The following is a 13,964-nucleotide window of genomic DNA, read 5'->3' on the forward strand; positions in this document are numbered from 1 at the left end:
AATGTAAATGTCACAAGCTGGATTTTTTCTTTTTAGGAGTAGTTTGAATTTCTGTATGTACAGACATGTAGATACAGGCACTTTGAACCACCTTACTGAGCACACTGGTGAATATAATTATTTATGATATTAATAAGTATGATCTAAGTAAAAAAGGTCCAGTGCAAGCCATATATGTAAATAAGGTAAAGAACTGATAAATAGAGTTTTATTTCATGTTGCCCTAAAGTGCAGATAATTCTAACAGTTTACCTAAGACAATTCTTCTCACACCACATGCTTATTTGTTTGATTTTTTGTGGATTTTGTATGTGCAGAACGACACAAAAGGAAATGTCACTGGCATAATTTAGAAAACATGCTAACAGTAACATTCAGCAATACTCAGGATGCAAAGCAGAAGTGAAGGCAGACTTTTCAGGAGCTTAAGGCTGCTCACTTGGGTCTAATATAGAGTTAGCACTTTGCAGGTCAGTGGCTCTGCTATTTGTCTCTGACCTAACAGATCTGGAGTTCTTCACATCAAAACCAAGTCTTGCTGAGCTGAGATCAAACGTGTTAAGGTAAGGATCTTGCCAGTGATTTATCGTGCCAGGGAGGGTGATCAGGCCATAAGGGGCCACTGCAAATGAAGCTGACATTCCAGCAATTTCTCATGTGTAGTTATAAGGTGATTTTCTCAGGCAGAGCTTTTAAGTCAAAATAAAATTGCCCATTGTATTTTTCCGTGTTGCCTATAATGCCTGAAATCCTAGTAGGAATATTTATTTCTGCAACACTGCTAATTTCTAAGTAAGAACTTGCTCCTGGTGATGAGCATTTAAAATGGCAGTTACCTACCAGTGAGGATCTGCTAGATTCTTTCAAATGGCAGAGCATGTTTCCCATGAACAGATAAATAGCTCACACTGTTTTCTGTCACACAGAACGAGCACAGAAGACTTGCAATGCACAAACAATGCAAAACACTCGAGAACTACACGGACTAATACTAGTCTTGTTTGTACAAACCCCTCCTCTTTCCCACCATTTCAAATGAGTGCATGTGGAAGGGTTTGCAGGATCGAGTTCTTAATAGCCACAACTTCATTAAAGCCCAGTGACAGCTCAGTAATTGATTCTGTAAACAATTACTCCCTAATCTCCACTCTCTATTTAGTGGATTTTTAGAAATCTTTCATTATTTCATTTTTTAAGGTGCAGTGACACTAAGGATCATACTCCATAAAAAACACTGCCATCCTTACCCTAATCATCCAGCAGTGGCTTTTCTTTGTTAATAGTGAAAATGTAGAGCAGACTTAATTTTTTAGTCATCCTGGTTTCACAAGCAATGTTTTCTGATGCAGTTAAGAAAGAGAGCAAATATTCTTCTCCAGCAATTTAAGAGCTCCACGGGTGAAAGGATAAGTAAAGCTTGGGAGCTTAGTTTCTTAAGAATACATGAAATATTACCTGAGCTATGTTATTGCTCCTGTATTGTGCTACTAACAGCAGATAAATTTTTCATTAACTGAAAAAAAGCAAAAAATTACTTAGAGGAAAGCCTTTATGTGCTGTAAGAAAAAAGTTTCTTCCCACAGGTTTAATAAGGCAGCCAAAAGGAGTAAAATGTTTGTGGTGGGTATAGTTCAACAGACAATGAATCTGAAGTTTCTTCTCTTTAGATTAATTTTCTTGAACAACCAGGCACAAAATAATCCCTTTAATGAGACTGAATTGAAATAACGGATGCTGTATCAGCATGTGGCACAGTGAGAAACTAAAATAGAAAAGGGTATCATCACAGTTTGGCAGCTTGGGTTTTGTGCAGGAAATACTTGGGGGGGAGGAGGAAAGTAAGCACGCTACTGCATGTTGTTAAGACTTATTTAATCTTCTTAACTAATTACTCACACTTCCTAATTCAAAATCATACAAACAAAAACGTTTAGATAAGCCGGGAGTTTTTTCAAATGGGTGCCCCCTACAGCTTAGAAAACAAACATGACAGGTTTCCCCTGTCTGATGTGCTGCCATTTGCAGAAGGACAGACCCAACTCCCAGAAAGACAGAAGACTAATTAAGACAGGAAGACAGGCAGGTCAAACATTTGGTGTGAGGGATTTGGGACATAGGGGAGAAAAAATCATGTTACATTCCACTTTCACAGCAGACTGACAGGAGGCTTCAAGCCCTTTCTCTGATTCCATTTGCTGCTCAGAGACCCTGGATTCCTCCAATTTCTCCTCCCATCACACTCCTTTCCTAGTGTACCATTCTCCAAAGCTCTTCCCTCTGGGAGCTGGCTCAGCAAGGGTCTTGCCATATCTACCTTTAAGCACCTAAACAACATGTCCAGGTGAGAGGGCCAGGGCAGCAGCCCCTGGATACAGGGCAGAGATGGATCCTGCCCCAAGGGAGGGCTTTCCCTCTCCTGCACCCTGCTGGGACTGAAGAGACTGAGCCTTTGCCACCATTGGGTGCTGGATGATGTGAATCCTCCTCCAGCTCATGTCTGGCACGCAGGAGTCTGCCTTCATTTATGCAGGCTGAAATGTCGCTGAGACCTTGATGTTATTCACTTGTTTTAAATACTTGGCTTCTAATCCAAAGTCCAGTGATCTCAAGGCCTGGTTTTGATTTCAGTAGGGTTGACTCAGGCCTTGCTACTTGGAATTTACATCCAGAAAAGTTAGACAGCCTGGTCTTCCCATCAGACATGCACCCTTGGCACGGGACTCAGGTTGTGTAAACATAATTCTACTGGAGTGTGACGTACTGCTGCACTGGCAGCAAAACCAGAGCAGCCTCATCCACTTCTTGTGCATTTTATTTCCAATTTGACTTTTTTGATCCTCCTGCTCTAGTATGTTTGTAAATGTTTAAAATTCTCCAACCCTCTTCGTACACTCCAAAGTTTGGACTTTGGAATTCTTGAGTGAAATTTCAAGTTTGGATTTATGAAGGAAAGCCCCTTTTATGGTACCCCATAGCCAAAAACCTTCAGGTCCAAATGAGATGTTAAAAAAGAACGAACTTCCCAAAGCACACAGAGCTTTAGAAATAGAGCTCTTCTTCTTTTTCAAAATTTTTCTTTTTGTACAGTGTGGGGGGTGTGAGTAAGGAGAGGGAAGGAGCTAGGACAACCCAGCAGCTAAAGAGGAAAAAGAAAAGTCTACATGTTCTGGTTTTGTTTGGCCTTACAGACCTCACGGACTAGAGCATGTGTCAAGTTTCCAGTGAAACAGCTTTGTCTCCTAGTACAAACACCCCTCCGGAGGCTGTTGCCACTGATTCTTTTTCCTCAATTGGGGCCTGATTCAGCTCCCACTGAAACCAGTTGTATTTTTCCTTTTGTTCTACTCTGGGTGGGGTTGGACCTCTCGTGGCTGAAAACCAGCTATGCCCACAGGATCTTGCTTGCCAGAATTAAATTTGGTGCAAAGTTGTTACTCATGTACAGTTCACTGTTACTCTTCATACAATTACAGTTGCTCTGCAGTTGAAAGGCATCTCATTACAAGAACCCAAACCTGGGTAACTTCTGAGGGCTGATGCTGCTCTGTGGTACCACAAATGAAAGACACAATAACCACCCGTGCTTGTGTGCTCAGCCAGCCTGCCCTGGCTCCTGGAGGTGTGCCCATTGAAAGCCATGCAGCCGTGCCCAAACAGACTCATTCACAGCTTCTGCCCTGGGAATGTTTGGGGATGTTGGCTCTGAGTGAACTGCCAGCAAGGAGCAGTGATTCTTGCTGCTCACCTGAACAATCCTCTTAAAAGTAAAATAAAAAAAAAAAAAAAAAAAAAATAAAATAAAATAAAATAAAATAAAAAAATAAAATGAAATAAAATGGCACTACTGGTCCATTGCTGGTTAGGTTGCTGGGATTGGCTTTTGCTTTCCTGGTGCCTTCTTATAAACCAGGTTTTCACTGATTCTGTAGCCAGCTGTTGGTTTCCAGTCACTCCCAGGAGTGCCTCACAACACTCTCTGGCTAGAACGTGAGAGATTTGCTGTATCAAGACAGCCATAAAAGTCAAGGAAAACAAGGCTTGTGAAAATAAACAAGCTGCACCTCTGATTGGCAATCCCATCTACTTCATTCCCTTGCAATTGTACTAATCGTTAGGACTCTTGAAATGTTTCCCAAGGAGAGGAAATGAAGTTGCCGAGATGGGAAAGGATATGAAATTTCCTGACCAGACTGAGGCACAGGTGCCCGGTATCTGGGATGTTATGCAGTATTTACCAAGGGAAATGCTGCTGCTGGATTTTTTGCATGCCTCTAAAATTGTTGTATGTCCCCTCTCCCCCAAAAAAGTGCCATTGTGTATTTGTTAATGCCTCCAGCTCTGAGAAGATGCTGAGGGCTGAACAGCTGTGATTCTTTTATAAAGCACTTTGGCATCTGATGTCCCCTCCCCCATCCCCACAGATTTAACGTCAAAGGCTCTCCAAGGAAAATCCACATATGAAAAAAACATCTTTGATGTAACAAAACTATAACCAGCTACTAAATCAATTGAGTTAGGAAATTCCCATTCCTTCCTCCATTCATCCAGAACCAAATCTCCTGTGGGAAGCCATTATTATTTGGATGTTAAAATCCTCTTCCTGTACCAAAAAGCATTTCTGGAGCTGCAACAGCACAAAAACATTGTTTATTAAATCCATGGGAAAATAATTCCACCTCCAAAGAGCTGAATGCTGGGCCACTGTCTGTCCACTGGCTGAAGTTCTTAGTTAAACAGCTGGGGAGCCTGAGGAAAATGTCTGATGACATCATCACCAAGCAATATCGAATTAAGAATGTAGATCATCATTTCACTCACACATCATTTGAGAACATTTTCAAGAAAGGAAATGGAAAGTTACATTGTTGCCACCTGTGTTGATTACTCCTATGAATTAAGAGAGCCCAAATTACTTTTTTTTCTGTAGGTTTTAAGGAAAGACAATACCAAAAAAAAAAAAAAAAAAAAAACATGCAGGAATCCCCAGTGAATGTAAAAATCAGTTCCATTTCCCAAATCCAGGGCTAGCCCCTGGCTGAACAGCAGAGGGAATCTGTAGTACCATGAAACCAAAGCTCCTTCAAGTAAGAGCTGCAAAGAAGATATTTGTTCTCTGCTATATTTAAATTAATTATACTTAAGATAGTTGTTTTGTACTTTCTCAGTGGTAAACAGTGCTGAAAAAACAAAATCCTGTCCATTTTCTCCCTGGTCTAAATTTTGCTACTACTGCACTGCAGATTAGAATGTCCAGCCTGGGTTTGTACACATCCCTTCCTCTTTGACTACTTATCACTCCAATTACCTGCATGGTTTGAAATGAACATTAAGTTGCTAATTATTAGTAAGCTAACTGGGACAGATGGCTACTTAAACGAGACATTGTAGTTGTTTGTTTGCAAAGCTTAATTTGCTTTGCATTATGCTAAAAACATTTACTCTTGGCTTGATTTCAAAACTGATGAGCATCCAAAATGCTATTGAACTCAGCACTCAATGCTTGTGAAACACAGGGCTTGTGTAAAATGCAATATATGATTTCCTTCCAACTAGATGTCAGCAGTCTCAAAGTAACTTGGAATTTTTACACGATAACTTTGAATTTTACTTTTCCTTTGCATATTATTTTTGTTGTGATATGGTATCTCAAAGGCTCTTAGTCACGTGGCCTGTAGGGTGGGTCAGATGGCTTCCCTGTGGAACTCTGTCAACAGTGGTTGTATGTGAGTAACCCCAGGCAAAATTTGAACCTAGCAAAGACATGGTGGGACCAGTATCTTGCAAAGTTCTATCAAAAGATCTATGAGAACATGTGTGTGAAAACAAGAGGTTATTGTCAGTACCAGGAGTTATGTGACTGTTCTCTTCAGGAAAATCCCATGCTCTCTCCCTCTTTCATTTGGAAAGGAACAGAAGTTGCCAAGAGATCTTTATGAAGAGCTCTCGTGAGAATGATGACACTTCACAAGGGCATGTTCACAGGGGCAACCAGGAGCTTCCAAGCACACCTGTGCCACTGTAGGGCCTGTTTGAAATGCCCTCACCTCACACACACACAGCCTCACCCACCTGTGCCTCACCTGCTGCCCGACCTGCACGTTCCCTTAGGCAGCACAGGGGAACAAACGTATTTATTTTCCTCCTTAAAGCACTGAGCACCAACTACAGCCAAACTGCTCCCTTACCAGAGGCCTTGACTGTTTAGCCAGTTGGCTTTGTCCTTGGCCAAATCACCACACTGACAGGGACACCTCAGGAAAGCAGGAAAGTTTGCCTTTTATCTTCCTGCTCTGACATTACTGCAGTTACTGGCTTTGCTGAGAGTAAATGGCAAACAAAATGTTTGTGTGTTCCAAGATTTTTCAAATGCTCCCTCCTTCCCTTTTCATTTTGGCACAGTGCTATTGATAGCACCCAACAGGCCAGATTATTTAACTACCACAATACCACATAGCAAATGCATGACACATTATACACTTTTTCTTTTCCTTACTGCATATCACAAAAGGTAACACTAGGACTCAAACAAAAACAAATTACCTCAGTAACTCCTGGAAAACTCAAGTGGTTAATCAGTTACCTTTTATTTACATATATATGCTTAATGCTGAATTAAGTTGTAAAAACCAAAGGCTGATTTATAGCCCAAGTCAGCCTTAATTAACATTGATTCCAGGGGAATAGTAAATGTGAATAGCCTTCACAATTGAGGTTGAACAATGAACTCACTGGGTGTTGTCCAATTTGTAGCATGATTTACATGGAAGCAAGCCCTTCTTTTTCCAGGGTTACCCCTTTTTTATCTGGTGTTTAGGATGGGTTATATATAATCCATAGATAGGAACATTTGCTGTCAAATATTCTCCCTGATTTACAGTTAGCCTTCACCATGGTTGCTATAAATAAGGCAGAAAAAAACCCTATTTGAGGCTTTGCAGGGATTCCTTGTTCTTGCAATGTGTCATCGCTTCTCCATTTCATGGCATTTTTACGAAGTGGCCATAATGAAAGTCAGATTAAATGTACAGGATATATACATTTAATCAACAGCCATTGGAGTCAGTAGTGCTGGAAGAGTTATAAAAGCCCCTATGAATGCAAATTTATTGCAAAAGAATCTGCGTCTTGGTGGTAGGAATATCTGCTGAATGGTACTACCTGACACAGAACACCTAAAACTTTCAAAAGTGAATTGTTTAAGTGCAAGGTTTTGCTTGTAAAGACGCCAGCTGCTGGATTTCAAGACTTGAAACTGTTCCAAAACATGGGACTAGGTACTTTATTTGTGCACTAGAGTAAATACTCCGATTTTACTGCCAATTTAAATGTGCTCAGTTTACAGTAATGAGCTTGTATAGGCAATACCTTGTTTATAGAAAGTGGAACAGGAAGAAACTAACATTAACCATTAACAGTAGCAATTTCTCTTGCCTTCAGCTCTAACTTTATGCCAAATAGATCCTTCCCATGTCCTATCTGAAATATTTACTATTACAGTTCTTTTTCTAAATCTGTGGGATAAATGGAGCATTCAGGAAAATAATACACCTTTTCCTTCCAGCTGATTTGAATTGCAACTCTCTTTTGTAATTCCAAAGCACTATTTCTCATTCCTATGATGAAATGTCTTTTAAGAACAAATATGTGTCCTATGCACTAGCAAACCTGATGATAGGTGTTAATCCCTGCAGAATGGAGTCAGAATTTTTTAATCCTTTTAAAAAAGCACAGATGACTTCTGGAAGGGAAGTACTGAATTGCAGTTGCCATGACTTCTCAGGTCCTTGTACTCAGCTGAACTGCTTTATTCTTTCAGTACAGCTCACACGAGAAGCCTATGTGTTTATGTACATACTGTCACCTTAAACAAACATGCTTACATCTCCTCTGGCCATCTGCTCCTGAAGCTGAGAGCTTTTCTCCCTTCCCCTTCCTCCTCAGCACCCCCACACACGCTGGGTGCAGAGTTAACTCAATGAAAGGCATGACAGTAAAATCCTTCCCCCACACAGGTCATAGATCTCAGTTTCTTTTTTTCACTTACAGTCTAAAATGTGACAATAATACGCTGGAGGATTTTGGCAGATGGTGTTAATCACTAGAAATAATACTGGAGATTCTTTCACTATCTTATTTTAGCTGGTTAGCTCCAAAATGTCCTAACAGGGACCAGTACTTGGGTTTGCCAAATATTGTGATCACTGAGCAGGAAGACACCAGCATGGTCTGAGGAGCTTGAAGTTCAAGGACATGAACAGGTTCAGGATAAATACAGCGTACAAAGAAAGCAAGGATAGTGGTGTGGTAGGTCCTGGGTTCAGCAACCTATGAAAACCTAAACAAAAGAGTGGGGAAAGTAAAAAAAGAACAGACTGGAGTGGGTGGAAGGGCACACAGCAGAGTGGCTGAAGTTGGAGGCACAGGGAAGAAGAGGAAACACAGTAATAGCAAAAGCATCCATAATAGCAAAAGCTCACGTAACTGTTGCTAAGTACAGTTGCTCTACCTCCAGGGTCTTTTCCAGGCAGACACAGGTTCTCTCCACACATCTTCTTTAGGAAGAAATTCTTTACAGAAAGGATAACCAGGCATTGGAATGGGCTGCCCAGGGAAGTGGTGGATTCTCCATCCCTGGAGGTTTTTAAGATGAGACTGGATGTGGCACTAAGTGCCATGGGCTGGTAACTATGGCAGTAGTGGATCAAGGGTTGGACTTGATCTCAGAGGTCACTTCCAACCCAGCTGATTCTATGACTGTATGATTCTGTGATTCTATGTCCTCAGACAGCTGGACATGAGGCAGCTCTGAACCAGAAGCTGTGTCACTGCAGTTAGTGTGGCACTGAGCCTGAGCTAATAAGCCCTGCTGAAAAGAACACAGCTACAGGGCTTCCATTTGGCTTGGAAAATAGGTTGAGCAAGCTCAAGTCTGGTAAATGAAAACTCTACAGACATATCTGTGCCTTCATGTGTAAAAAGATGGTCCAGTTTCTACCACCTGAGTATCTCTGATTGGAACTGAGACTCCTCAGTCTTTCAAAGGGTCCCTTGTCTCTATAAACACAGCCCCATATGCAAAAAAAAAGCCTGGTGAATTCCTTCTTTTTGGGTGTGAACTCCTGCCTCTAGTGAAGTAAAGAGTAAAATTCCCATTTATTTCAATGAGGCCAGAACATCCCCTTACACATTTGAAGTTGTTTTTCATGGAATACAATGAAAGTACGTTGATACCTGAACTCCAAGAAACCCCTATGGTGCCTGGACTTTTTGAACACCTTTGTTCTTAGAAAGATTTAAAAGACAGGAAGAGTCTGAATACCTGGAAAAACTTTCACTTAGTCATTTTCCTGGAGTGACTTGTTTCATATTTGCTAATAAGTAATTGCATCCTGTTCTTGAAAGTCATTCAGTAGGAAACAACTGACATGTATACAGCTACCAGTAAAAATCTACTTTAAATAAACTCATTTGTCATTACCTTTCTCAAGACAGCTGTTGTCAGCACCATTACCATTCAAATTTGTTTTACCCGCGACAATTAAGATGATATCAACACCGAGAGAATTTAACAATTTCCATTGTTCCAAGAAGATAAGCAAGTTAGTTCTGTGCTGCAAGCCGTCACTGGAGCCATAATTAACTGACTGTGTATTGAAGAACTGTGATGTTTGAGATTATTCAGCCTTGACTGGGTTGTATCAGTGACCAAATGTTTACTTACTGAACTGAATGATTACTCCAAATCCCTGTCTTGTCTCCAGCAGTTTCAAGGCTTTTTGTCTGATACAGGTACTTCTTGTCTTTAGTCTATCTGTTACAGTTTTTGAATCAAATTTGAATGTTAACCAAATGATTTGGAATCTGATATTGCTCCTATAGTGACACTGCTACAGAACACAGAAAGACATCGGGGCTGACCTCAGCCTGAACGCTTGAAAACTGTAATTTTCACAGACATAAATAAGTTTCAGCTCTCTTGTATTAGAATCTACAGCCTTTCCTGGGAGCTTGCTGTTATATACATCACAGTTTGCTCATGCAGGAGACCTAATGACTTCTCTTCCTTTTCTAGATTTTCATCAATAATGAGTGGCAGAATTCCGAAAGTGGGAGAATATTCCCAGTGTATAATCCAGCAACAGGAGAGCAGATCTGTGAGATTCAGGAAGCTGACAAGGTAATGCATCCCATGAATGGGTATATGTATAAATGAAATGTATAAATAGTTCAAATAACAGATAATAGAAATGTATAAATAGATCAAAGCAACCAGTCCAGGACAGAACTGTTGGACAGTTCTTTTATTAATCGTAGTTCTAAAACCCATCACATGAGGAAGGTTGTACAACAGCAAATTTCATAAGCCTGGGTGTGTTATTTACCTCTGTGCCTTCAGTGTTTTTCTTCCTTCTTCCCAGGTCGATACGGACAAAGCAGTGAGGGCAGCCCGGCTCGCGTTTTCTCTGGGCTCTGTTTGGAGGAGAATGGATGCATCGGAAAGAGGCCATCTTTTGGATAAGCTGGCAGACTTGGTTGAGAGAGACAGGGCAATTCTTGCTGTAAGTGGCACAAGAAAATCAACAGTCAAATCATTTGTCACTTTTACATTCTGAGAGCAAATTGGTTCACGAATGTGTTGATATGAGTTGGATTTGAAAGCCACACTCAGCCTCATGGCCGAGATGTCTGGCTGTCTGCACATGGCCTGATCCAAGGCACATAAAAGTCAACAGGAGCCTTCCAATGGGCTCAAATGAGCTTTTAATTGGACATCACACAGATGCAGGGGTGTGCACACACGTCTGTGTCTGCAATTCTAACTTTCCTAGAGTAAAAAATTCCAGACTAAGGGGTCGGTGCAACCGCTCCCGAAATGGCAGGAGAAAGGCTCGCCGGCACTCAGCCGGGGCCCCGAGTTCTGGGTACAGCCCTGCTTCGCTGGGGGATGGAGCCATCAAAACAGTGGCATTGTTAATGTTGTTTTCCGCATGTCAACTGCTTTGAACTAAGCCGGAGAACATCTTAATTCCAGCTTTGTCAACACTTAAATCATCTTACCACCGGCGTATACTGTAAAATCGCCGCAGGGAAAAGGAAGTGCACAGCAAATCAAGTTTACTCGGCCTGTCATTTGATTTTTATTTCTGGAGCCAAGTTCTTTGCTGAATTGCACTGCAGGCAATGCCATTAATTGCTCTTGGGGATATAAGTCAGTGCAGAATTAGGCCTCCATTCTTCTCTATAGAAACTCATTTGATGGTTGGTGTGTTACACATGGGCGTCCTTTGCCCATTCTTAACGATTTCTATTAGACAGCTATTGAGAATGAGTTAAGCTCCTCAACATCTTAGGATATTTTATTGGATTCTTTTTGCTAACCGATCTTAGGAACCCCTAAGAGGACAGCTTATAAGATACTTTTAAAAACTAGGAATATTAACTTAAAAATAAGGACATTAGCTTGTTAATTTATGAGCTTCCCTAGAGGAGAGTTTGTTTATTTGATGGCAATAAATAAACTGGCTGTACAGTATAGATATCTCAGACCTCAGCAGGAGTCTTGGCAGCCATATAGAGAAATTTTTATATTCACATTAATTATATAAAGAGGGATATGTCCATTCTTCTCTTTATGGATTCAGATCATTAATAAGGGGTTACAAGGAGCCCCTTCTCAGCTGTTATCATTAACATAACAGAACCTGGTTTGACAAGCATTTTTATCTTGGCTCCTGATTAAAGCAATTCAGCATTTATAGATCTGGACCAAACACAGTGGCTATTAGGTTCAAAATACACAAAGGCACATGTACATGCATGTGGATACACACATAAACCCACAAGACAGACAGATAAACAAACACACATAAACTCACACATGTTCTTAAAATCATAGCCATTCCAGAATACTCCAGAAGAAACCACTTTTTTTTTAAGGAAAATGCTTTTTGTTCACATTTGCAAAATGAAGTACACAAAGGGGATCAGATAATTGTTCTGAAACTTCTGGGGTAAAAGTATGCCAAGATGTAACTGGTTGGTCTTCATTAAAATCTCTGTCATGACTGAAGAGCTGTTGAGATGGTGAATACTTAAGTACAATAGTCCAAAAATGTTACTGTGCTTATATCTCTTACCTTTTTCTTGTCCTCCAGACTATGGAATCCCTGAACAGTGGTAAACCATTCTTGCAAGCTTTCTACGTCGATCTGCAGGGAGTCATAAAAACCCTGAGGTATTATGCCGGTTGGGCAGACAAAATCCATGGAATGACCATTCCTGTAGGTAAGGGGAATTAAAGCACCTAAACCTTCTCATGGCCAGATGGCTTAACAGATTACAGCTTCATGGAATGGAGAAGGGAACCTTGGTTTGGTCTTACAGTTTGTAGTGTGTTGCTGAAGCAGATGTTTGAAAGTGAGATGTTTAAAAGATGCCCTGCTATTGTTCTGCCCTACATGCACATCTCAAGAGTGCTTGGTTTCTTTTGCACGTGACCATCTGAGAAGGAGACAGCTCAATACCTGCATTTAAATACTGACACACTTATAAAAATGGATGCAGTATAAGCCTGACAAATACCTTGGAACTCATGAAAATAGTGGTAGCTGTTAAAGAAACAGTATGTTTACATGTAGAACTTGTTTATATTTGTCTTCTAACTGCTTATGCAAATAATTTTACTTGGGACTAACATTGGATCTAAATTAATTTATACTTTGAGAGAGGTAGTAATGTTACTATAGAGAACTACATACATATCAGATATGCTTTGTTATATATGCTTCTTCAAATTATTCAGTGGGATGAGTTTTATATTGCATGTATGAGATAAATCTTTATGAGTTCTAGGAAATTTTTATGTTTTTCTTTTTTGTTAAAGAGATAAGAAAAAATCCTTACCATTATTTTTATTTAAAGAGCCTCTTCCTCCTGCCCCTCCCTCCCAGCTGTTTAACAAATCCAAGCTGCATTTTCTGATGCAAACATATTCATTTGCAGTCTGGACTAGATATACCAAATGCTTTAATTATGCAATATGACAAAATAGCAAAGAATGATTTTCTGTAGGTGCAGTCATTAAGATAAATGTACTCATCTTTCACCTGCATAAAATAATTTTTTTGAAAAATATTAAGGAAAACGAACATTCATTCTGTGGGTTCTTTTTGGTTTCATGGTGCACACTGTTCATTGCACAAGCATGTTAGTCACACTCCCAGGTAAATGGATTTTGGTGTTGCCCAGATATTTCCCTGGTGTTACACCGTGTAACACAATGTCTACAGTGCACTCATTTGCCTCTGCACAGCAAAGCACAGAACTATCAGAGACAGACAAGCAGATAAATTGAAAATGTGCCCCCAAAATTTTCAGAAGGAAAACAAATCGTGTAACTCTTACTGCAATGTTACTCATTGTGATGTTTCACCTTATTAAAACTGCAGTGTGTTATGAGCACTAGTTTATTTTCACCAAAGAAATGACAATATTATTATTTCAGGTGTAGACTCTCCCGCAAGGACTCAAAGATTTCCACAGTCATTTAGGCTGAGATTCGTAAATCCCATTTTTGCTGCTTGCACTTCACATTTAATCATACAAAAGTGCAGACCACACCATAAATTCGTATATTCAGCAAATTTCCTGTCCCCTAATCTCTTACTCCCTGGTCACTGAATGCCTTCTTCTCACTCCTTAGCCCTGCAGGTACACAGAAATTAGGTCAGTCACCAAAAGCCATTACCAGGTTAAGGAGAATAAATATCCTCTGCTTATTCTTTTCAATTACTGTATAGGATAAAAACTGATATTTTTTTTTTCAGTGAGGAGGGCTATGCTGGGCAAAAGGAAGGCACATTTTCAGCATGCCTTCCTCAATGCAAACTCTGTGCTAACACAGTTATCAGTAGTGTAGAATCATAAGTCCATTCACAGATTTTCAGGATATCAATTAGTTCTTC

The 13,964-nt window shown here is 40.2% G+C and overlaps 1 protein-coding gene and 1 long non-coding RNA gene across 4 annotated transcripts in view; one reads left to right on the plus strand and one right to left on the minus strand.

The window, feature by feature from the left end:
* The window catches only part of ALDH1A2 (aldehyde dehydrogenase 1 family member A2), a 61,409-nt gene that overhangs the window by 21,719 nt on the left and 25,726 nt on the right, over positions 1-13,964 (plus strand). For all 3 annotated transcript variants that reach the window (XM_051796341.1, XM_051796342.1, XM_051796340.1), the window contains 3 exons: positions 10,073-10,177; positions 10,419-10,559; positions 12,156-12,285. In XM_051796341.1, the coding sequence (XP_051652301.1) occupies positions 10,073-10,177; positions 10,419-10,559; positions 12,156-12,285 (376 nt within the window). The remainder of the gene's footprint in view (positions 1-10,072; positions 10,178-10,418; positions 10,560-12,155; positions 12,286-13,964) is intronic.
* LOC127475041 (uncharacterized) overlaps positions 1-13,964 on the minus strand; it is a 124,650-nt gene that overhangs the window by 11,699 nt on the left and 98,987 nt on the right. The window contains exons 5-6 of the long non-coding RNA XR_007906070.1: positions 12,138-12,279; positions 10,383-10,557 (exon numbers count right to left, since the gene is read on the minus strand). This is a non-coding gene — a long non-coding RNA (uncharacterized LOC127475041). The remainder of the gene's footprint in view (positions 1-10,382; positions 10,558-12,137; positions 12,280-13,964) is intronic.

Source organism: Manacus candei, unplaced genomic scaffold, assembly GCF_025592945.1.
Source record: "Manacus candei isolate 608988 ecotype Guabito, Panama unplaced genomic scaffold, ASM2559294v1 h1tg000046l, whole genome shotgun sequence".
NCBI classification, from domain to species: Eukaryota; Metazoa; Chordata; class Aves; order Passeriformes; family Pipridae; genus Manacus; species Manacus candei.